This window comes from Leopardus geoffroyi, chromosome E1, assembly GCF_018350155.1.
Source record: "Leopardus geoffroyi isolate Oge1 chromosome E1, O.geoffroyi_Oge1_pat1.0, whole genome shotgun sequence".
NCBI classification, from domain to species: Eukaryota; Metazoa; Chordata; class Mammalia; order Carnivora; family Felidae; genus Leopardus; species Leopardus geoffroyi.
Window position 1 is genome coordinate 27080425 of NC_059330.1, and position 24918 is coordinate 27105342.

At 35.4% G+C, this 24918-nt stretch overlaps 2 protein-coding genes across 5 annotated transcripts in view; one reads left to right on the forward strand and one right to left on the reverse strand.

Annotated features, from left to right (window-relative positions):
* The window catches only part of VMP1 (vacuole membrane protein 1), a 132228-nt gene that overhangs the window by 60931 nt on the left and 46379 nt on the right, over positions 1-24918 (reverse strand). For 2 of the 3 annotated variants that reach the window (XM_045490656.1, XM_045490655.1), the window contains exons 6-7: positions 11684-11851; positions 3466-3597 (exon numbers count right to left, since the gene is read on the reverse strand). In XM_045490656.1, coding sequence (XP_045346612.1) covers positions 3466-3597; positions 11684-11851 — 300 coding nt within the window. The remainder of the gene's footprint in view (positions 1-3465; positions 3598-11683; positions 11852-24918) is intronic. The other variant, XM_045490657.1, reaches the window with a different exon arrangement.
* Positions 19988-24918, forward strand: part of PTRH2 (peptidyl-tRNA hydrolase 2) — a 57878-nt gene continuing 52947 nt past the window's right edge. The window contains exon 1 of one of the 2 annotated variants that reach the window (XM_045490659.1): positions 19988-20113. The gene's annotated coding sequence lies outside the window, so the exon portion shown is untranslated. The remainder of the gene's footprint in view (positions 20114-24918) is intronic. The other variant, XM_045490658.1, reaches the window with a different exon arrangement.

Below are 24918 nucleotides of genomic sequence, written 5' to 3' on the forward strand. Positions count from 1 at the left end.
TTCCACTGAGAATAAAGCTATGAATACATTCCTCATAAAACGTGTGTATACTCAAAAATAAACTCAAAATGGATGAAAGACCTAAACGTAAGACCGGAAGCCATCAAAATCCTAGATGAGAAAACAGGCAACAACTTCTTTGACCTCGGCTACAGCAACTTTTTATTTGACATGTCACCAGAGGCAAGGGAAATAAAAGCAAAAATGAACTATTGGGACCTCATCAAGATAAAAAGCTTCTGCATGGCAAAGGAAACAATCAGCAAAACTAAAAGGCAATCGATGGAATGGAGAAGATATTTGCAAATGACGTATCAGATAAAAGGTTAGTATCCAAAATCTACAAAAACTTATCAAACTCAACACCCAAAAAACAAAACCATCCAGATAAGAAATGGGCAAAAGACATGAATACATGCTTTTCCAAAGAAGACATCCACATGGTTAACAGACACATGAAAAGATGCTCAACATCACTCATTATCAGGGAAATACAAATCAAAACCACAATGAAATATCACCTCACACCTGTCAGAATGGCTAAAATTAACAACTCAGGCAACAACAGATGTCAGCGAGGATGTGGAGAAAGAGGAACCCTTTTACACTGCTGGTGGGAATGCAAACTGGTGCAGTGACTCTGGAAAACAGTATGAAGGTTCCTCAAAAAATTAAAAATACAACTACCCCACAACACAGCAATTGTACAACTAGGTATTTATCCAAAGAATACAGGTGTGCTGTTTTCAAGGAGCAGAGGCACCTCAATGTTTATAGCGGTGCTATCGATAAGAGCCAAAGTATGGAAAGAGCCCAAATGTCCATTGATTGATGAATGGATAAAGAAGATATGGTGTGTATCTATATCTATATCTATCTATCTCTATATATTTCTATACATATACATATACATATACATTGGAATATTACTCGGTGATCAAAAAGAATGAAATCTTGACATCTGCAACAATGTGGATGGAACTAGAACGTATTATGCTAAGCGAAATTAGTCAGAGAAAGACAAATATCATATGACTTCACTCATATATGGAATTTAAGAAACAAAATAGATGAACACAAGGGAAGGGAAGCAAAAATAATATAAAAACAGAGAGGGAGACAAACCAGAAGAGACTCTTAAATACAAAGAACAAACTGGGGGTTGCTGGTGGGGTGCTGGGTGGGGGGAAGGGCTAACTAAAGGGGTGAGGGGCAATAAGGAAGATACTTGTTCAGATGAGTACTGGGTGTTATATGTAAGCGATGATTCGCCAAATTCTATTCCTGAAATTATTATTATACTGTATTTTAACTAACTTGGATCTAAGTTAAAAAAAAAAAGACTATGGGAAATATACTTGAAAGTCAAAGAATAGCAAAATTATGTTAGTAGGGAAAGGAATTAAAAAAGTGATTCGATATATATAATAATTTTCTTATGGGTCTTCATTCATGAGAGACATAGATTTTATTTGTATCATCTTATGAAAACCAGATCACATGAATAACCAAGAAATCCAGGAAGATGTTTATGAATCAATTTTGTTAGATTTTCTGTGTTTAAATATGTGCTTTTACTTAATCCACTCTCTAATATATAATTAACCCACAGGAAATTATAGATTCAGTATTGGTTGATTTGGGGATAACATTTACATACCTGTGTTATTTCTAATCATATTTTCAGTTTTGAGTAATGGTTTCATCATAATGTGGCTTACTTTTTATTTTTCTAAATAATTATATATACATATATATGTATTACTTTTTAATATAGATGTTTATATTCATAATTACTATTTATTCTTACTATAAAAAAGGACTGTAAAAAACAGTTTTATTTCAAAATGTTAATTAGCCTGATTTTACATATAAACACAGACTACTAAGTTAATAAAAAAAATGGGTGTGTACTTATGTGGGCACATGCACTTAACAAACACACAACAAGACAATTTTCCAAACAACTTCATTTCATAGGTTAATGAACAAATCTAGGAAGGAAGATGTATTTTATAGATAATCTTTTAAATTTTTTTTTTTTCAACGTTTATTCATTTTTGGGACAGAGAGAGACAGAGCATGAACGGGGGAGGGGCAAAGAGAGAGGGAGACACAGAATCGGAAACAGGCTCCAGGCTCTGAGCCATCAGCCCAGAGCCTGATGCGGGGCTCGAACTCACAGACCGCGAGATAGTGACCTGGCTGAAGTCGGACGCCTAACCGACTGCGCCACCCAGGCGCCCCCTAGATAATCTTTTAAAAATCTCTTTTACATCCCTTTTTTTCGGGTCTATGTTGATTAACACTGCCATTCCTAAGAAGCGACTCAGTTAACAATATTCTTAGGAATTTTCCTGCAAAGAATGAAACACCTATCTTGTAACATTAAGATATCGGTTGATATACAGCTTATGCTCAGGTGTAAAGGCCTCAGCCTTTCTTCCCTCTAGCTGTTAAAGGGTAAGTTTATTGTAATTGTTCTTTTCTATTTCCTTTCCTTTCCTTTCCTTTCCTTTCCTTTCCTTTCCTTTCCTTTCCTTCTTTCTTTTTTAACGTTTATTTTTGAGACAGATAACGTCTCAAACATTATTATAATGTTTATTATTGAGAGACAGAGCATGAGCGGGAGAGTGGCAGAAAGAGAGAGAGAATCCAGCTTAAAATATTTTTTTTAATTTACTTTTATTTTTATTTATTTATTTTTTAATATATGAAATTTATTGTCAAATTGGTTTCCATACAACACCCAGTGCTCATCCCAAAAGGTGCCCTCCTCAATACCCATCACCCACCCTCCCCTCCCTCCCACCCCCCATCAACCCTCAGTTTGTTCTCAGTTTTTAACAGTCTCTTATGCTTTGGCTAAGAGAGAGAGAATCCAAAGCAGGCTCCAGGCTCTGAGCTGTCAGCACACAGCCTGACACGGGGCTTGAACCCACAAACCATGAGATCATGACCTGAGCCGAAGTCAGATGCTTAACTGACTGAATCACCCAGGCACCCCTGTAACTGCCATTTCTTAAGAGTTCCCAAATAATTTCCTCTAAACATGGTAAAATATTTTGACGTTATTCTTAAAAACTTTGGACTCATAGCCTGACCCACCTATTTGTCCCCCTTATTCAGTTAGTGGTCTGCTTGGTAATACTTAAAAACACATAATGGACAAAGAATGTTTCGGCTCCTAAACTTCATTAGCGACATCAACTTACTCTGGTTTCTGGCAAAGTGTTTCAGCTTAGTGAGTTGTCTTGTGGACTCTTTCTGTATTTCTCTATTCTAAAATCAAGATTATAATCACTTTTATGTTTCAGCTTTTCTAAATATTCTATCCCAAATAATGTATTATTTATTTTTATGCTGGGAGTTTTCTTCTTTAAAGTAACTATTAACAATTTCACCTTAGCCATAACTTTTTTAAGGACAATTAAAGTATTCTATTGTTTTCTCTACTGTTCTTACTTGTGCAGTCTCTGCATGTTCCAGCATTTCTTCGAATTCCTGATACTCTTCATCATCTGGTTCAGCACCTGAGAGGCGAGCTGCCCTGGCCATGAAATATGGAGGCAGCTCTCCAATTGCTGTACCGATACCCTATGTGCAAAACCAAAATACTCACATGAGATTCTGTTCTCAACATAAGAATACTAAACAGATTAAATCTATATTTTTCTACATTGCCAAAACCACATTAAGATGCATGTATTAGGGAGGAAAGCATATACTACATAATCAAGAGAACATGAGTGTGACTCTTGGCCCTAATATTGACCAATACAAAGCCAGGCGAGATACATGGCAGACATTAGATTAACGTTAGTTCTCTAAGCATCTCTACTTATACTCCGTGATTTCTGTCAGTTTTTTCCCTCTTTTCAAATCATTTGGTAATGAGTATTCACTAGTACAAGTTTTAGATAAAACTTTCTAGGAAATCTTCTGGTATTTAAGATGCTGTTTCAATCTGGTATTTAAGGTATTTAATCTGGTATTTAGGGTGCTGTTTTAATTTTTTTGTGTGTGCAGAGTTAAAACTTTTAACAAATAGTGGTCAGGAAGCCCCTTGAAAACTCAACATTAGGATGGATAAATTTTCACCACAGGAAAAATGTTTATTTCCTCAGGACATTGAGTGACTCATGTTTCAGTCACTTTGTGGATTCTTGTTTTTGAAGAGAATTTTTTTTTTCTCTCAACTTAAAACATAGGATGAAAACAAAGGTAAGAGAATCAGGAACTTGGTTTGGACTTAATGGCTTAAATACTAGATGATAATGTAAAAGGTATATAGTTTCTAGGAAAATTCTCAACTTTGAGCCATCCTTCTCTGCCTTGAGTCATAGTGAATGAAAAAGTTTTGCTAATTCTCAGAAGCAATTTTAGGTCTATTTGCTCTGTACTATGACTTTGTCAACAAATGCCTTGAAAAGAATCCCCAAGGAACATTATCAAATTCAAATATTTCATGTTCACAGTGTTATATTTCAATGTGTGGGATCAATAATCTCCGAATGAGACTGCATTATCCACATATGAAACAAGAATTCTGAAAAAGAATATACTTAAGTGTCAAAAGAAGCAGGCTATATTTAAAGAATAAAAAGAGAGAGATGAGAGGGAGGAGAGACATATACATCACGGGATATATAAATAAAACACAAATCATATTTTGCTAAACAAAAAAAGTTAATGTTAGTCAACTTTGGAGAATGTTAAGAGAACCAACTTATTTAAAAAACAGGTAAATAAAGGGGAAAAATCCATTACTTATCCTCTCTTACCTATATGAAAGATATCTTGGGGTAACCAAATTGGTGATAAGGAGTTTTTCTTTATAAAAACATTCCAGTCAATAAGTAAAGTAAAAAAAAATGATGTAATTGGTTTACCCCATTTTATAACCCTTAATAATGGACTTGTATAACAATGGTGATAATACCACAAAAGGAAAGACAATCAGACATTACTGTACCTCGTGATAGAAATACACAAGACTATAACATGTATTCTCAACAAAAAAATTTTTTTCAAGCCTCTCTATCAACTCACAGGAAACATAGGGAACAGATAAACATATTTAAACTATACCAACCGGGATATAATTAGTAAAATCGAGACTGTGAGAAATTATATTTGACAAACAACCCAGTTTCAACAACAAATAAATATGAAAAGAAAAACAAAGAAACACCATCAGAAAAATCTGAACATTAACTAAGTAGCTGATCTGAAGAGACTATTCCTAATTTCTCTTAGGTGTGATAATGTTTTTTTAAGTCCTAAGACTGATATATTTACAGATGAAATGTGATATGTTATCTAGGATATGCTTCAAGATAGTGGAGAGCCTACAGAGGAGGGATCAGATAAAACAATATTAGCCAGGGATTAATATTAACTGAGTTTGGGTGATAATATATTAAATTAATTATATAAATCTCTGTACTTAAAAAAATTTTTTTCCCATTACAAAAAGTAGGAAGTTAATTGCAACATGTTATTCAAAACATGAACTTCTCTTAAAACCTGTTAACTCAAATGTTTAATAGTTCTGAAAGCAATCATATGATTCAAACTCATGACAAGTTTCCTTAAAGTTAAAAAGGAAGTAATAATGGACTGAAATGAAATCAAGAGCTACATACTATATTATACTTGGTTGACTATATTTATTGTTATAGTTGAATTCTGCTCATGTTTTCCCACATTAGCAAGAAACAAGAATGGTGATCATGAGTCAATATTCTGTTTTTTTACACAAATAGATAAAAAGAAATACAGTCATCCAGACAGGTCCCCCAAAACACATTATATTCTAGACACAAAAGTTTATTTAGTTATCTCAAATTAGGTACTGCAGTCCCATAATTTCATGATTCTTACAAAACGATTTTATAATTCTTGCAAAATCAAAACAAAAAACCAAAACAGAAGTGTGGAACACTAAAAACTGTCAGCCTAGGCTTAATTAAGGGGAAGAAATAACTGGTTCCCTTATTGCAAAAGAAAGAGACAAGTAGTTTTTAGTCAAGCAATAATTCAGAAAGCTCTTCTAAAAACCATCTGCTCCATATCAATTGATTACCTTGAAGTCCCTGCTTCTTGAATTGGAGAAGATTTTAACATGCACAAAATATGCAAAACCAAGAGGGAAATATCTTCCTGGAGTATCAATTATATTCAAAGATTTAGGGGAGGAGGAAAATCCTGAATGTTCATGCTTTTAAAAAGTTTTGTCAAGTGGATTCACAAGCAAATCAGCATTTTGCTTTTCAATGATGGGAATAATATGTTTAATAGTAAAAATATGGAGAGCAGAAAATTTTACATATGCTGATTCTCAGATATTATGGTAGTTTTGTATTATCTATGTGTTAATAATTTTTTTTAAACAAAATGATTTTTCTATTACATATTCCAATTACAAACATAAATCAGAGGTTAAAAGCAGAAGTTAGGAGGGTAAGCTTGAAACCACTGAGAAATGCAGGGTTCTTATAGAAAACAATTATACCAATTCTAGTAAAATTTTCAAGACTGTTTTGCACATAGAGAAAATTTGCTTCCAGTTTCCCTTGAGGTCAGTTTTCAAATGGCTGTAAGAAGGAATGAAGTTCTGACACATGCTACAACATGGATGAAACTTGAAAACATTATGCCAAGCAAAATAAGCCAGACATAGAAAAACAAGTATTATATGATTCCATTTAGATGGGGTATCTAGAATTGACACAATCAAAGAAGAAGAAAATAGAAAAAACTCTGGAGTTATTGTTTTAATGGGTACATATTTCTGTTTGGGATGACAAAAAGTTCTGGCAATGATGACACAACATTGTGAATATACTTAAGGCCAATAAATTGTGTACTTAAAAACGGTTAAAATGGTAAAACTTTCCTTATATATATTTTACCACAATAATCACCCCCTAACCATGAACTTAACAAATACATGACCTTAAAAGGTGATGCTCTCTATCTAAAAGTCAACACCCATGCTCTCACCCCTGCCCTGCTGTCCTACTTTACAAATCTTTATTATTCTTAGATCTCAACCAAAACACTGCTTCTTCATGGAAATCTTCCTTGAATCATAAACTAGGGAAAATGTCTGTGTTATACAGATTTCTCCTTCATATTTATACGGTTTTTCCATGATATTTATTTATGCATTTTTTCCATGATAATTATTTCCCTCACTGGAACGTAAAGTTCCAATGAGACTGTTCAGTTTTGCTCACTCTGAATCTCTGGTGCTTGGATGCATAATAACTATTATTGGAATTCATGAGTGAAATGAAAATTTGTGAAGCTTTGCACCAGTGACACAAATTATGGAAGATCAAAAGATTCAAACTGAAAAAAAGTAACTAATGATCAACAATATCAAACAATTCATGGGGCACCTGGGTGGCTCAGTTGGTTAAGTGTCCTACTTCTGCTCAGGTCATGATCTCACAGTCCATGAGTTCGAGCCCCGTGTCAGGCTCTGTGCTAACAGCTCAGAGCCTGGAGCCTGCTTCAGATTCTGTGTCTCCCTCTCTCTCTCTCTCTGCCCCTCCCCCCTTCATGCTCAGCCTCTGTCTCAAAAATAAATAAACATTAAGAAAAAAATAAAAAAAAAAACACACAAAAAAACCCAATTCACTTTAGCGTGCTCCAAAGACCTATATAAACAAGCTGGAATTAAGAGCAACCCTGGTCTTTTTTTTTTTTTTTTTTAACGTTTATTTATTATTGAGAGACAGAGAGAGACAGACAGAGAGAGAGTATGAGCGTGGGAGGGGCAGAGAGAGGAGGAGACACAGAATCCAGAATCCGAAGCAGGCTCCAGGCTCGAACTCATGAATGTGAGATCATGACCTGAACTGAAGTCGGACGCTCAACTGACTGAGCCACCCAGGCGCCCCCAACCCTGGTCTTTATCCTATAATTGGATGTACTCCACATTTTAATTATTTTACTGATTCACTACATTTGTAATGATAGCGACGTCTGTAAAGACATACTACTTTCAAAGTACAAACTGGATAAAAATGTCAAATAAGATATGAGTTTGTTTTTCAGTCTTCTTTAATGTTTATTATTTTTGAGAGAGACAGAAACGGAGAGACAGAGAATGAGAGGGAGAGGGGTAGAAAGAGAGGGAGACAGAATCCAAAGCATCAAATAAGATGTGAATTTTTAATCAAGCAAGACATTCTTTTGAACAGAACAAAACATACGGGTGTGAACACAAATGAAAGGGTAAACTCATCTATGAAAGGGTAAACTACAAATCAAGGCTGACACACTCTGTATCAAGGTTTCTCAACCTCCGCAGTATGGACATTTTATGACTGTATCCCATTTAACCATTTTAAAATATAAAAGTAAGTGGCATTAACTGCATTCACAATGTTGTGCAACCACCATCACTATCTATTTCCAGTATTTTTCATCACCCAAATGGAAACACTGCACCCATTAAGCATTAACTTTCTCACCCCACACAACGCTGGTAACTTCAAATGTACTTCTTATCTCTATGAATTTGACTCTTCTATTTTATTTTTATTTATACTTTTTTTAAAGTTTATTTATTTTGAGAGAGAGAGAAAGAGTGTGTGTGTGAGTGCAGGGGGTGGGGGGTGGGGAGGGCTGAGAGGGAAAGAGAGAATCCTAAGCAAGCCTAGATTGTCACAGTGGAGCCCAGCATGGGACTCAATCCCACAAACTGTGAGATCATGACCTGAGACAAAATCAGAGTTGAACACTTAACTGACTGAGCCGCTCAGGTGCCCCCAATTTGACTCTTCTGGACAATTCACATAAGTGCAATCATATAGTATCTGTCTTTCTATGTAATGGCTTATTTCATTTAACATAATGTTTTTGAGGTTCATACGATAGTACAATTCAGAACTTCATTCCTTTTTATGGATGAATAATATTCCATTATACGTATATACTACATTTTATCCATTTATCTGTTGCGGGACACTGGGTTGTTTCCACCTTTCTGAAAATGTGGAGGGGTGCCTGGGTGGCTCAGTTAGTTAACCGCCCAGTACTTGATTTCAGCTCAGCTCATAATCTCATGGTGAGAGTAAGCCAGTGTTGGGCTCTGCATGGACAGTGTGGAGCCTGCTTGGGATTCCCCCCCTGCCCCGCCCCTCCTGTGCTCTCTCTCTCTCAAATAAACATTTAAAAAATAAAAAAAAAATAAAAAAAAAAAAAAGAAAAGAAAATGTGGATAATACTACTGAGGAATGAAGTACAAGTATCTGTACTTACCTGAGTCCCAGTTTTCAGTTCTTGTGGGTATTAATGTAGGAGTGGAATTAGAGGAGGGTCATATGGTAATTCTACATTTAGGTTTTTGAGAATCCACCAAACTCTCTTCCCTAGCAGCTAAATTACTTTACATTCCCAACAGTCTACGAGTTCCAATTTCTCCACATCCTGATACTTGTTTTCTTTTTAAAAAAATAATAGCAAAGGGGTATTTCCTTGTGGTTTGAATTTGCACTTCCCCAATGACTAAATGATGCTGAGAATCTGTGCACTTATTGGCCATTAATGTATCTTCTTTGGAGAAAAGTCTATTCAAGTCCTTTGCCCATTTTTAAAATTGGGTTGTTAAGTTGTAGAAGTTCTTCAAACATTCTGGATATTAAACCTTTATCAGATATATGATTTGTGAACATCCCCTTGCATTCTGTGGGTTATCTTTTCACTCTCTTGATAATGTTTTTTTTTTTTTTACATAAAAGAGGTTTTTATTTTAGTGAAGTTCAACTTACCTATTACTTTTTCTTGTTGTCTATGTTTTTGGGGTGTCATATTTAAGAAACCATTGCCAAATCCAACACCATGCAGATTGTCTCTACATCTTCCTCTAAGAGTTGTACAGTTTTAGTTCGTAAGCTTAAGTCCCTGATGCATTTTGAGTTAATTTTTACAGAAGGTAAGGGTCCAAATCCATTATTCTGAACGTGTATATGGTTTTCCCAGCACCTTTTGTTGAAAGGACTATCCATATAAATATTAAGAACAATAGGAACCAATTTAAATGTAACTTGATATGCGCTCCACTTTATATGTGACAAAAGACAATTTCAAAAAAGGAAATATGAAGAGCACTCAGCCAATTAACTAGGATTAATCAACATTCTTGTACTATGTGCAAAACCTTATACTGACTGCTGTGAGGGTAATAAATTTAAGGTACAGTTTATATTTTTTAGGAGCTTAAAATTTATTTGGGAAAGTAAGCCACTACACTAGTCTAGTTAACTAATTTAAGGCATGCATGGAGCTAGGCCAAATGAACACTTCAAACAATATGAACTATGGGAGTTGGAGGAGGCAGTTATCACTGCCAGCTGCGATGGAAGTTTTTCTTTGTTGGCATTAGTGTTAATCCAGCCATGTAAATCATTTGTGAAGGAACTAAAGCAAAACAGAAAACCGAATCCATATACATGGTCTCTTTCTAGCACGTTCCAAGTATCTTCTGTTATTTTAATAATAATTTTTCATCAAAAGACTAATGTGGTCAAATTTATAAAACATATGCAACTAGTACAATGAATTTTGTTTCCAGTGCTTATAAAAGAGTAACAGGAAATACGACAATTTTTCCTGCCTTTCATATTCAACAAATTCAAAATATGGCATTTCCCTTACAATTCTTTTAAAACACAACATACTAGGCTATAGTATATATAACTGACAAATAAGTTATATTAAAAACAAAGACGATCGTATGAAACACACACACACAGACAATATAGTTGTTAACCTTTAAATAAGTGTATTTGAAAACTTTCCCTCTTCCATGGGTATGGCATTCATGTTCATTTTAGTCAAGATTTTTAACTGATCTGTTCCATATGTTTTATTTTATAAGACACTGTTAGGGGAAAAAAGTTACAGAGAACATATAACTTAATGAATCCAAATGACAAAAAATGTTCAAAGAGTAACAGAAAGTCTTTAGCAAATGAACTATTCCTCAATGATACACATTTGAATGAATATAGGCATATAGAAAAAAAAGAATACTTTGTATGGATTAAAATAATCTGTCACTGGATATATAGTACAAAAGCTTCCCAAAATACACTTAAGCAAACCATAAAAAGAATAATTGGTACAACTGAAAGCAAGATCACCATATACAACCATATAGTCTGATACCGTCACTACAGTAAAGCTTGGTCCATTAAAAAAATATCTGACCTTACTTCAATATTACTAACAACTCAGAGAATGAAATAAGCCCTCTAAGAATAAACACAGAGTATCTGAACCTAGGAGAGACACATACAACATTTACCAATCTGGGACTGAAAATATAACCACTTGCTATGTGTTTATCAAATATTTCACATTGGTAAAATTTTGCAAAGTAGTATAGTTGTATCACCTATCCTCCATTTCCCTCTTGTTGTCTACATGGCATCCACTGCTTTGTTGTACCTATGGCTTCATGCCTTACTCTGAATGTCATTCATGAATGGGGAAGCTCTAAAGAGTTTCTCTTACTTGGAAGCAGATAACTGGTGACTTCATGAATTAATTGTTTATTGACTTGCTATGTGGATATACATTTGGATTAAATTTTCAATGAGGTACAACAAAGTATCAAAATAGTGAGGTTAATTTTAGACAAATATGAAAATGGACATCTTACCCACATGCAGGCCTCAATCCTAACTTTTGAGATGATGCTCCACAAAGAAATGGTTCCTTCAATGCTCTCTTCATCTGGACAAATAATTTGATCAGGATAAGGTGGTTCAGGGAAATTAACTGAATTGCATTCATAAGCAGCTAATGTAACTGAAGCTATATGTGGACCCTATGAAACAAATATGAGAAACCTTTGATGAGAAATATTAATGAAAAAGGAATTACCAATCAATATACATGTCATTTTAACAGTACCTTAATTACTATACACAAATAGAAAAATCTTAGTTTCTAGAGAATAAGAATCTAACTACATATTTCAAGTTGCAGTTGGTAATTTGAAAAACTAATCCTTAATCTCTTCCTAGCTTGTTTTTTTAATTCAGATTTATTGAAGTATAATTTACATATAATAGTATATAGGTATATAGTTCATTGAGTTTTGACAAATATATTGAACTGTATAAGCACAACCATTCAAGATACAGAACACTTCCATCACTACAAAAAGTTCCCTGGTGTCTTTTTATAGTCAATCTCCTTCTCCAACACCATATGATTTTTGGCTTTATTTGATTTTATTCATCTATATTCTCATTTGTAAGAACGTTATACCCTTTGATAAAAAATTCCTGTGCCCTATTCCTTTAGGCATGATTCGAGAATACCACTTTTCTGTCCTTACTTAAAAACAGTTGGTGAAGTAACTACCTCACTTATCTTTCCCAAAGACAAGAGGTCCTAAAAAAAATAAAACTGTGGAACAAATATCAGTAAGTTTTTCTTTTAAAGCAGTATTTTCTATGGAAGATTTTGTGTTGCTTTGTACCTTTATTTTAAAATATTAAAAATTAGGGGCACCTGGGTGGCTCAGTCGGTTGAGCATCCAACTTCGGCTAAGGTCATGATCTTGCAGTTTGTAAGTCTGAGCCCCACATTGGGCTCACTGCTGTCCACCTGTCAGTGCAGAGCCTGCTTCAGATCCTCTGTCCCCCTTTCTCTGCCCCTCCCCTGCGTGTGCTCTCCCAAAAAATAAATATAAAAAAACAATAAACTAAAATATTACAAATTAATAATAATCACATAGGTTAAAATGGATTAATATTAGATGTGTGATAAAGGCTTAATAAACACAATGGTTCCCAAGTGCACATGCATGCCAAGGCGAGGGGTCTGTATAAGAACCAACTAGGGAGTTTGTTAAATATACAAATTCCTGGGTTCCCTAACATAGATTTATTCAATAGGTGGGGATGGGAACCTGTATGTTTTGTTTTGTTTTTTTTTCAACGTTTATTTATTTTTTTGGGACAGAGAGAGACAGAGCATGAACGGGGGAGGGGCAGAGAGAGAGGGAGACACAGAATCGGAAACAGGCTCCAGGCTCTGAGCCATCAGCCCAGAGCCTGACGCGGGGCTCGAACTCACAGACCGCGAGAATGTGACCTGGCTGAAGTCGGACGCTTAACCGACTGAGCCACCCAGGCGCCCCGGAACCTGTATGTTTTAAATGAGTTTCTTTAGAATTTCAAATAAGTTAGGTTCTCTAATAGGCTAGGTTTAGGAACCATTGGGATAACAGTAAATTAAGGGTCAGGAATGAAACTTTTTTTTTTTTAACGTTTATTTTATTTTGAGAGAGACAGAGACAGAGACAGAGAGACAGAGAATCCCAAGCAGGCTCTGTGTTAGCAGAGTGGGGCTCGAACCCACAAACCATGAGATCATGACCTGAGCCAAAACCAAGAGCCAGATGCTTAACCGACTGAGCCACTCAGGCGCCCCAGGAATTAAACAACCTTAGACAAAGTCACTTAACTTTTTTTCTGGGCCTCAGTTTACTCTCCTGCAAAGCAAAAAAATTAAGACTCATAGTTTTATTCAGCTCCAAAATAAAAAACTTCAAATATAATTAAATATGTGAATTAAAATCTAACAATAATTTCCAAAGTTCTCATGAGGTATCAGAGCTAAACACTGGACATCCTTAACACGTTTCTTTAACACACAAGCTGTAAATATTTACTTTAAAGCATACTGTAGACCTAGTGGCTATAAGCATAACTTCTAGAGCCACATGTTCTGGTTCAGGTTCTGGACTCTGTAACTTACCTTCTGAGTCTTGCTCTCCTAATCTATAAAATGGAAATAAATACCTTCAGAACCTACATTCTGGGGATACCATAAAATTTAAATCAGTCAACTTATATAAAGTACCCAGCTTAGAATAAACCCTCAAAATGTACTAGCCATTAGTTATTACAAAGAAAAATACTGTATTTGTAGAATAAAATTTTGTAGAATATCAAATAAAAATATAGTAAAAATTTTTGTTATACAATATTATGTTTTAGATAATATAATATTAAATTGTATGCATTAATATATTAACATATATATATAATCTTATCCTCTCTAGCTCTATACACATACACACATACAGTAAGTGGTCTCGGTATACAAGAGGTTTTTTTTTTTTAATTTCTTTTCTTAAAGTTTACTTGTTTTGAGAGTGAGAAAGAGAGAGAGAGAGAGAGAGAGAGAGAGAGTCAGGTGGGGGGGGGGGAGGAGCAGAGGGAGAAGGAGAAAGAGACTCCTAAGCAGGCTCCATGTTCAGTGCAGGGCCCAACGTGGGGCTTGATCTTACCACCACGAGATCACGACCTGAGCCTATATCAAAAGTCCGATGCTTAACCGATTGAGCCACCCAGAGGCCCTGAGAGCCTTTTTAAATCATAAGGTAAAAGAATTAGTGGTTCAAAGACAAAAGTGCACAAGATGCAACAATGAAAATAAAACATTAAGGAACTATTGTTATTAAGATAAAAGGTGATTTAAAACAAAACTTTTTGTTGTAAGTTAATACAAAAAATATATTCATAAATCTAAGCTACATTTCTCCCTATATGCAACTGGCATTATGTGTTCAAAGAAAATCTAAAAAATGTAGTTCTGCATGTAGCACTGAATCAATTATTAGTTTTTTTCTGGACCAAAAAAATCTATGTGAATTTTTAGCCTCTTCATCTTTCTCTTGAGTTTTAATTCACAGAAATTAATAAAGAGTAATATTTACATTAAAAGAATAATTACATAAATGCTTTTGAGTAGTCACATTTTCCTTCAAAGTTATTAACCATGAAATCCACAACTGCTTCTTTGAATACTATATGCATAAAAGATTTCACAGTTGAGAGGAAAAAGAATTATTTTGTGATTCTTAAAAAAAAAAAGTTTAAAGTTTGTGGAATTCAGAATAATTGAATAATTAGTGAAAAATTTCTTACTCTACACATATAGCTAAGTATCAGATGTAATTAAAAAAACAAACAAAAAACTAACTTCAACCTATAATGTATGAAACGCAAAAGAAAAATGTGATACCAGTAAGTAAAATAGAAGAAATTCAAGAGTTTGCCCATGATACCCCACAAACTGTCCCTATAATATACAGTAAAGTCTACTTCTCAACCCTAGAAACAAACTCTAAGTGAACAAAATTAAACTGCCCTGGATACTAAATAATAGTATTTCTGGGATGTACAGGAAAGAAAAACCTACATTTCTATTCTAGAAATATAAAATATGTACCTCAACAGATCAAACACATTATCCAACAAGATAAAAGACTTATTCATAGTTTCAATTTTAAGTAATTCTAAAAAGGGAAAATTTCAGCAATCTGATGAGAATTTTTTCCCTAAAGAAAGGACGGTTCATTCACACAACTAAACTGATATATACTTTCCATAACCACACTAATAAGTCATGATTACTCAGCCTTTGAGGCAGATGTGGTTCCCAGCAAAACGGACACAAATAACTCAGCTTCTTGTCCTTTGTTCATTCTCAAGAGCCCGTTTAGTCCGTACCTTGACATTTTAGTTTAAACTACATTAATTATAGGAAACTTCACAAATTCTTTTCAACATTATAGGCTGATGGTTCCTATATATAATTGAGTTGAATGAAATAAATTTTAGTTTACATGAAAAATCCAAACACCAAGACTAAAAAATTGTTTTGATTAAAATATTTTTAAAGGTTACACATATTCAAATTAACTTTTATTTTCTACAACCTACAAGTCCTACTGCACTGTATCATATACTAAATGTCTTAACTATGCTAAATGAAAAACCAAGGGATAAAGACAAACAGCTACAGTGTAAGCAGAAAACACTATCTGGACAGAACCACCATGAAACATATAAAACCCAACAATGTATTGAGCAGGAGGTTACAGCTGTCCTGAGAGCATTTAGATATTGATATGTATGGATTAGAGATCCTGGCCTTTGGTTGGGGGTTTTCTGTCTCAGATCATGAAGTGGTACGGACTTTTACATCTACCGTAAACTAAAAGACCGGACAAAACACATGGAACAATTCTTTTCAGGCATTGTACCATAGGCAGTCTATGATTTCTGACTGCTGATAGAAGGAATACAAATGAGGAAACCCTATGATGGCTCTGGCTCTTCATTTGTAGACACATTCCATGTCTATAGCAAAATCCAAAGAGAAAGAGCCCAAGCAAAGCATGGTGGTCTTGGGGTGCCTGGCTGGCTCAGTCTGAAGAGCGTGTAACTCAGGGTTGTGAATTTGAGCCCCACGTTGGGTGTAGAAATTACTAAAAATAATAAATTAAAAAAAATTTTTTTTTCAACGTTTATTTATTTTTGGGACAGAGAGAGACAGAGCATGAACGGGGGGGGGGAGGGGAGGGGCAGAGAGAGAGGGAGACACAGAATCGGAAACAGGCTCCAGGCTCTGAGCCATCAGCCCAGAGCCCGACGCGGGGCTCGAACTCACGGACCGCGAGATCGTGACCTGGCTGAAGTCGGACGCTTAACTGACTGCGCCACCCAGGCGCCCCAATAATAAATTTTTTAAAAAACAGCATGGTGGTCTTGCTGAGTTGAGAAGTAAATCTGAGTTCAGGGAGCCTGAGTAGTTGAAATCTGTGGGACAGAATGATAATAAAGAGAAAGAACTCTAGAAACATGCACAGGGTCCTCTTGAGACTTTGATATACAAAGCTGCATTGCAGGCTAGGGTGAGATTCCATTAGGCTAGGCAAAGAACAAGTGGTGGGAAAACAACTTACAACAGTTTTAAGATAAACAATTCCTAGAGCTCACAAGGACTAGGAAACACCTGCAGTTCAACCAGCTAGAGTGCAGAGACTCGGCATTCAGGGAAGACCCTAAAAGGAGCCTAGAGTAACAGTTACTCCAGATAGGCCATAACATGTTTTCTTTTAAAAAACCCTTAAACAGATCAAGTTGATGACAGGTAACTTGACTGCCCACCAAAACAGAAAACTGATGCTCTGCAAAGAAAGACAACAAATCCATACAATCAACAATTTTAATACTACATGTCCAGCATCTAATAAGAAACAACTAGATCTGTGAAGAACGAAAATATGACCCAGAAGAAACATTAGTCAACAGAAACAGAAATGTCAGAGATAATGGAAATATGAGACAAGAACCTAAAAACAGTAAATATAAGTAAGTTCAAGGATTTAAGCAGCAGTTGGCAAACTTCAAATTACAGACCAAATTTGGCCCACGCTAGTTTTATAAAGAAAGTTTCAAAGAATATAGCCATGTCCATTCACTTACATACCGTCTCTGGCTAATTCTGTGCTATAAGAGCAAAACTGAATAGCGCTGAAAGACTCTACAGTTCCACAAAATCTAAAATATTTATTATGTGGTCCTTTGCAAAAAAAGTTTGCTGATACCTGGAAAACATAGGGGTGGCTCAGCTAGTTAAGGTTGGTTTTGGCTCAGGTCATAATCGCACAGTTTTGTGGGTTGGAGCCCCATGTAGGACTCTGCACTGACAGCACAAAGCCTGCTTGAGATTCTCTCTCTCCCTCTGCCCCTCCCCCACATACACTGTCTCTGTCTCCCTCAAAATAATAAACTTAAAAAAAAAAAAAAGGAAAACACAAACAGGAGGAAAGAAATGGAAGGTATAAAAAATGGAACTTCTAGAGCTGAAGATAATATTTGAATGGAAAAATTCATTGGCTAGATTATCAACAGATTAGACAGACCCCACAGAAGAAAATATTAGAGAACTTGAAGTCAGGGCAATAGAAAGTATCCAAACAAAAGGATACAGAGGGTAAAGACTATGAAAGAAATAAACCACAGTGACCTGTGGAATAATACCAACTAGTCTAGTATACATGTAATTGGAATCCCAGAAAGAGAGGAGAAGGTGTGTGTTGGTGGGAAGGAGTGTGTGCAGAAAAATACTTGAAGAAATAGTAGCCAAGTATTTAAGGTTTGATGAAAAATATCAATCCATCAACTCACAGATCTAAGAAATTCAACAAACCTCAGGACAAATACAAAGAAAACACTTAAATCACTGAAAATCAGCACAATCACAATCTAATCAAATTGCTATTAACTCAATAATGATGAGAAAAATCTCAAAAGCAACTGGAGGGGTGAAGATAAATTATCTATGGGGAAATATAGATAATACTTCTTATCAGAATAATGCAATCCAAAGACAATGGAATTACTTCTCTGAAGAGCTGAAAGAAAAAAAAAAATCTAGAATCCAGGGAAAATATATTTCCAAAATAAAAATAACATAAAAATATTTTCAGATAAACAAAAGCCAAAAAAATCTGTTGCACCAGATCTGGACTGTAACAAATGTTAAGGGAAGTTCTTAGATAGAAGAAAAGTGATACCAGATGAAATCTTAATGTATACAAAGTAATAAAGAGTACTACAAATATAAAAGATCTTTCCTCCTCATTAAAAATCTTTTCAAAAATAACTAGTTGTCTGAAGTAAAAACTATAGCACATGTAGAAGTAAAATACATGACAACAACAGCATACATTATGGGAGGGAGAAAAATGGAATATACTATTGAGAGCAGTTAAATTATACATATTTTTTTAAAATGCTCCATCCAAAAAAAGATAGGAAAAGAATACAAAATAGGTGGGACAAAATAAAAAATAGGTGGGACAAACAGCTTGAGGGTACACTTAAATCCAACCATACTGATAACTACATTAATTATAAATTGACCAAACATACAAATGAAAAGACAGAGAGTGTCAGACTGGATTAAAGACATGCCATCTATAAGAATCCCATTTTATTTTTCTTTGAAGTTTATTTTTATTTATTTTTGAGACAGCATGCATGAGCAGGGGAAGAGCAGAGCGAGAGGGAGAGAGAGACTCCCAGGCAGGTACTGTGCTGTCAGTGCAGAGCCTGATGCAGGGCTCGATCCCACAAACCGTGAGATCATGACCTGAGCCAAAATCAAGAGTTAGACACTTACCCAACTGAGCCACCCAGGTGCTCCAAGAAGCCCATTTTATTTTATTTTTTTACAAAAATTAAAAAAAAATTTTTTTGGGGGGCGTCTGGGTGGCTCAGTCGGTTAAGCGGCCAACTTCAGCTCAGGTCATGATCTCGCAATCCGTGAGTTCGAGCCCCATGTCGGGCTCTGTGCTGACAGCTCAGAGCCTGGAGCCTGTTTCAGATTCTGTGTCTCCCTCTCTCTGACCCTCCCCCGTTCATACTCTGTCTCTCTCTGTCTCAAAAATAAATAAAAGTTAAAAAAAAAAAATTAAAAAAAATTTTTTTTTAACGTTCATTTATTTTTGAAAGAAAGAGAGCGTGCGAGCAGGGGAGGGACAGAGAGAGAGGGAGACACAGAATCTGAAGCAGGCTCCAGGCTCTGAGCTGTCAACAGAACCCGACGCAGGGCTCAAACCCATGAACTGTGAGATCATGACCTCAGCCGAAGTCAGACGCTTAACCAACTGAGCCACCCAGGTACCCCCTAGGAAGTCCATTTTAAACATCAAGATCCAAAAGTAAAAGTAACGGGATAAAAACATATAACCCATTTTGAAATAATCATAAAAAATATGGAGTGGCTATATTAATATCAGATAAAGTAGGATTGACTATAGGGAGTATTACTAGAGATGAAAAAGGACATTTCAAAATGATAAAAGCACTAATTCTAGAAAAGACACATCAATGCTAAATATGTAGGCACTTAACTACAGTGTAAAATACATAAAGCAAAAACTGACAGAACTGAAAGGACAAATAAATATCCACAATTACAGCTGAAAATTTCAATACCCTTCTCTTATGAGTTGACAGAACAATTAAATTGACAACCAGTACAGATACAGAAGACCTGAACAATATGGAACACTCCACCCAACAACAGCCAAATCCATATTCTTTTCAAGAACACATGGAACATTCATCAATACAGACCATATGATTTGGTATAAAACAAGTCTCAGTGTATTTAAAAGCACGTGCCATGCAGCAATGTAAAAGATCAACACAAGGAGCACTACTCAAGGAAAAGTGGCAAATGAAGGTCCTGAAGGTTAATTTCTCCAGTTAAGGTCAGTATCTTTTAACCTATGTGGTCATAATCAAAGGAAGGCCAAACAGTTATATCTAGCCCAGACTGTTATTCCCCAGCACAGGAAGCTCTATAAATTCCCTAGAGATCAAGTCACAAGTAACATTCACTAACTGTACTCATAACCCCTGAGAGTTCCTAATTACTACCAATGGAAGTTCCCGTTAATGATAAAGAAGTTAAATTTTATGACTGTGATGAAAAGTTGTACTCTCATTAAAGTGGCAGGTTTTAGGTCTTTTTCTTTTCTTTCTTTCTTTTGGATAATCTAGTATAGTTATTCTAGGTGAAGCTGTGGCAATAAGATAGTTCAGCTATTTGTAACATATCAGACATCTGGTTTTACTTCAGTTCAAAGCCTCATATATCTGGTCTCATGAGATGTATTACATTATATTTTCCAAAGTTTTGATCATGGAATAATTTTGCCTTGCCCAGGATGAACGATGTAGTGTTTAGCCAAGGACTAGTATGTCTGAGTGAGAGCAAAATTATAGTTAATTTGGGGGTAAAATTTCTTATGAGAGGAGATATACGTATTTGTGGAAGAAGTGTTTTAACTTTAAAAATATTTTTTAAGATAAATTTTAGAAGTTACATTTCCACAATTTAAATTCTTTCATGAGCAGTATAAAAGGGGAAGTTTTAGTGATTGGTTGAAAAAATTTAACAGAGACAATTCTATGAGATCAATTTGTACTCTAACTTCAGGAATTAATATACCAAAAGTTCTAAGACAAATTTAGAATTAAAAAAAATTGTCCTAAACAGATAAAATTATCATACCTGAAATTATACAACAGAAAAAAAACCCATAAAATGGTAGTGAAGATAATAATGTACCTATATAAGCTCTGAGAAAGAAGACTTGGTACCACAAACACAAAGTAGGATCTTTGTAAGGAAGGAGTGGGATATTCGTACATTAATCTCTGAAAAAAATTATATTAGCAAAATGACAGACTTATATATGCATTGCTGCTTCATTACAAAAAAAAAAAAGTTTTGGGGCACCTGGGTGGTTCAGTCGGTTGAGCATCTGACTTCAGCTCAGGTCATGATCTCAAGGTTTGAGAGTTGAGCCTCGCATCGGGCTGTGTGCTGACAGCTCAGAGCCTGAAGCCTGCTTCGGATTCTGTGTCTCCCCTCTTCCTCTGCCCCTCCCTGACTCATGCTCTGTCTCTCTCTCTCAAAAATACACATTAAAAAAAAAAAAAAAAAAACAAAAAAACTTCTGTTTAAAGTTTTCTGCTTTGGAACTTTACTGTTGGATTTATTTAGGGGCCCGTTTTTGCAAATACATTTTCTTAAAAACAAAAACCTAAAATGGTCATAAATGGTAAGTCTATTTAGCCAAATCTCTTTATCAACCCAGATGAAGAATATGATATCACATTAATTGATAGCATATAAGTATGTGTATATATGAGTTTTTACAAGGAAGATAAGCAGACAGACAGACGGACATTCATCCACCTTAGGCAGCTCCCTTAGAACTGATAAAACATTCCTAATGAATAGAATTGTTTGCACAACATCTGTAATGTCAATTCATAGCCTAATCCATCATCCGTACACAGAAGTCAAGTGAGATCCCAAAGGCAAAATTTCCAATTAGTTTTGTCTGGAAAGTTTAGGGCAAAGGTAATAAAATCAAGAATCCTGTGCTGATTCACTGGGAAAGCATTTGTTTGCCACACTCCTTCACTAAGGAACAAAAGGAGTCAGTGGTTAGGTTGGAATGTGATTCATTAGGAATATCTGGGTGATAAATAAATGAAAGGAGATGACAAATGGTTGTCTGTACAACTTGCAAAACCTTTGTTTTCTTTAAGTCTGACTTTTAAGGGACTTTAAAATGCTTTTGCAAACAGGAATTCTACTTCTCAAGTTCTTCTAATCATTGCTTTTCTCATCATAGTCAGAAAACAATTTACCTAAGGTTATGGTTTACAGCAAATTATTCTAGAAGGCTAAAGCATAAAACTATTGATTGCAAATAGGCACTGAGAAGTTTAACTAGTGTTCATATTATTGTTGTGAGAAAGGTCCCAAGTTTACAAAATAAGCCTCTGGTCACACTACATAAAATGCAGTATATATAATGTCAAAAAGCAGTAATTTGAGCATTAATGTGCATTTGTTTTCTGAATCTGTAACTTATTAGATATAATCGGACTTCCATCTCACATTTATTTGATGAAAATCCTAATAATAATAATTGTAACAATGCCTGCATGACCTAAGTAACAGGGCAAGAATGTAAGAGATTCTTTTATTTTTTATTTTTTTCATGTTTATTTATTTTGAGAGAGAAGAGAGAATGAGCAGGGGAGGGGCAGAGACAGTGAAAGAGAGAATCCCAAGCAGGCTCTGCACAGCGCAAAGCTGGACATGGAGCTCAATCTCATGAACTGTAAGATCATGACTTGAGCTGAAATCAAGAGCAAGACACTTAACCTACTGAGCCACCCAGGCATCCCTTTATGAGATTCTATAGTAAAAGTGTTATGGTAAGTATAAAACTGCTAACCAAAACAAAAATGTATAATAAATTCTATAGTGCATGCTCCCAAGTTATAAGGACATGCTATTGAAGTCATTTTTATTATATTGAATTAATCCATGTTTCCTTTTTTAAAGATTTTATTTTATTATTTAAAAAAATTTTTTTAATGTTTATTCATTTTTGAAAGACAGAGCACAACTAGGGGTGGGGAGGAGAGAAAGGGAGGACACAGAATCTGAAGCAGGCTCCAGGCTCCGAGCTGCCAGCACCAGAGCCTGACGCGGGGCTCAAACCCATGAACAGCGAGATCATGATCTGAGCCAAAGTCGGACACTCAACCGACTGAGCCACCCAGGCGCCCCTAAAGATTTTATTTTTAAGTAATCTCTATACCCAACCTGGGGCCTGAATCACCACCCTGAGATCAACAGTCTCATGCTCCACTGACTGAGCCAGCCAGGCGCCCCTAGACATGTTTTACTTATCTTCTCTAAACCTAAGCAACTTGTGATCATAAAGTCGATTTAAGTGTTCAGGAGAAGAGAATCACATATTTATAGAGAACTTTAAAAAAGGCTATTATAAATTATTGAAAATATATACCCAATAGGACAGATTTCAGCTAACCTGAATCTCCTTATCTTTCATTAAAGCACACATTTATAAACAGTGATTTAAGGGCAGGAAGTTATCCAGTCTATGCATACCCTTTTGTTTTGTGAAAACCTGGCCCTATGTCCTGGAGACCTTGGTTTCTTCTTTTGATGTGGTGATACTCACAAGAGTTAATGCATGAGTCACTCTTTGGGGAAAGGCAGGGAGAAGAGCTGATCATGCCTTCATCAAAAAAAGCGCAAACAGACCTTTTCTAAGAAGGGCCTGTTTGGTCTTCCCGCCAGAGTCCCGAATCACTGCATACTTATAGCCAGAGTCATTATACCTATATAGAGCATTATCCAGTTACACCAGAATCCTACTTTTGCCAATGCCTTCCCTCATTTTTGCCTTATACAGGGATAGACAGGTGAGCAATGAGGCATTAATCAGAGTCAAGCAGGGAAAAAAGAGGTTGGCTAACAATTTTTTAAAAGAATTCTCCTACCTCATAGCATTAAACCATTACTACAATATTTCTCTTACTGAACCTACTTCACTATTTCATTTCAATCCATATCCATGCAGTTTCCAAGTAACATTTACTTTAGGCATTAAAGAGCCAATAGTCAAAAAGTATAAGAAATGTCTACACCTAAGGAAAACACAGCTTTTTAGTAGCATACTATAAAGTACTATATACATACTATAAAGCACTTGTTCATTAAAGGAAAAGGCGGGGGGGGGGGGTTACAGAAGGGTTCTATAAACATTCAACAGCAATCAAGATGTCATATTTTTAAATATACAATCATTACCACATACTTTTGTAATGAAATAATCCTAAACTTTAAAGCAGAAACAGGCCTCTGGGGGCACCTGGGTGGCGCAGTCGGTTAAGCGTCCGACTTCAGCCAGGTCACGATCTCGCGGTCCGGGAGTTCGAGCCCCGCGTCAGGCTCTGGGCTGATGGCTCAGAGCCTGGAGCCTGTTTCCGATTCTGTGTCTCCCTCTCTCTCTGCCCCTCCCCCGTTCATGCTCTGTCTCTCTCTGTCCCAAAAATAAAATAAACGTTGAAAAAAAAAAAATTAAAAAAAAAAAAAAAGAAAAGAAACAGGCCTCTGAATTTTACACAAAGGCAAATATCTCACAACTTTCTTTATTTTATAACAGAGAGAAATTTTTTTTTCTATTACAATGGTCCTATTAAACAAATGACTCATTAATACTATTCAGATGATAATGCCTTGATGTTATAGCTTTTAATAAAACCTAATATATTCTACAGCGTAACTGAACTGTTCCAAAGCTTTTCTATATCTCAACTGCATCTAGACAGGGCAACTCTAACACTTTCAACACGTGACTATCCCTCCCATCCAGGAATTCAATGGTTAAAATGTATATGCCAAAGGGAAAAGTTATCTGTAACGTATATTCAGCCTTCTATTTATAGCTCAATATTTGGGTGCCTTTTACCATTATTGTTGATAGTTCTTGTTCTCATTAGACTTCTTTTTCTAAGAGTGGGGTTTTTTGAAAGGAATCTAGGGCTTCTTAAGGCTTTGTCCAGGAAACTGCTCCACCTAGTGTCAGAACTGTTCACATATTTGAGACTTGTAAATTCCTGTCTAAGGACTCATTCTCTTTGTTATTATTAAGAAAAATAAACTTTATAAATC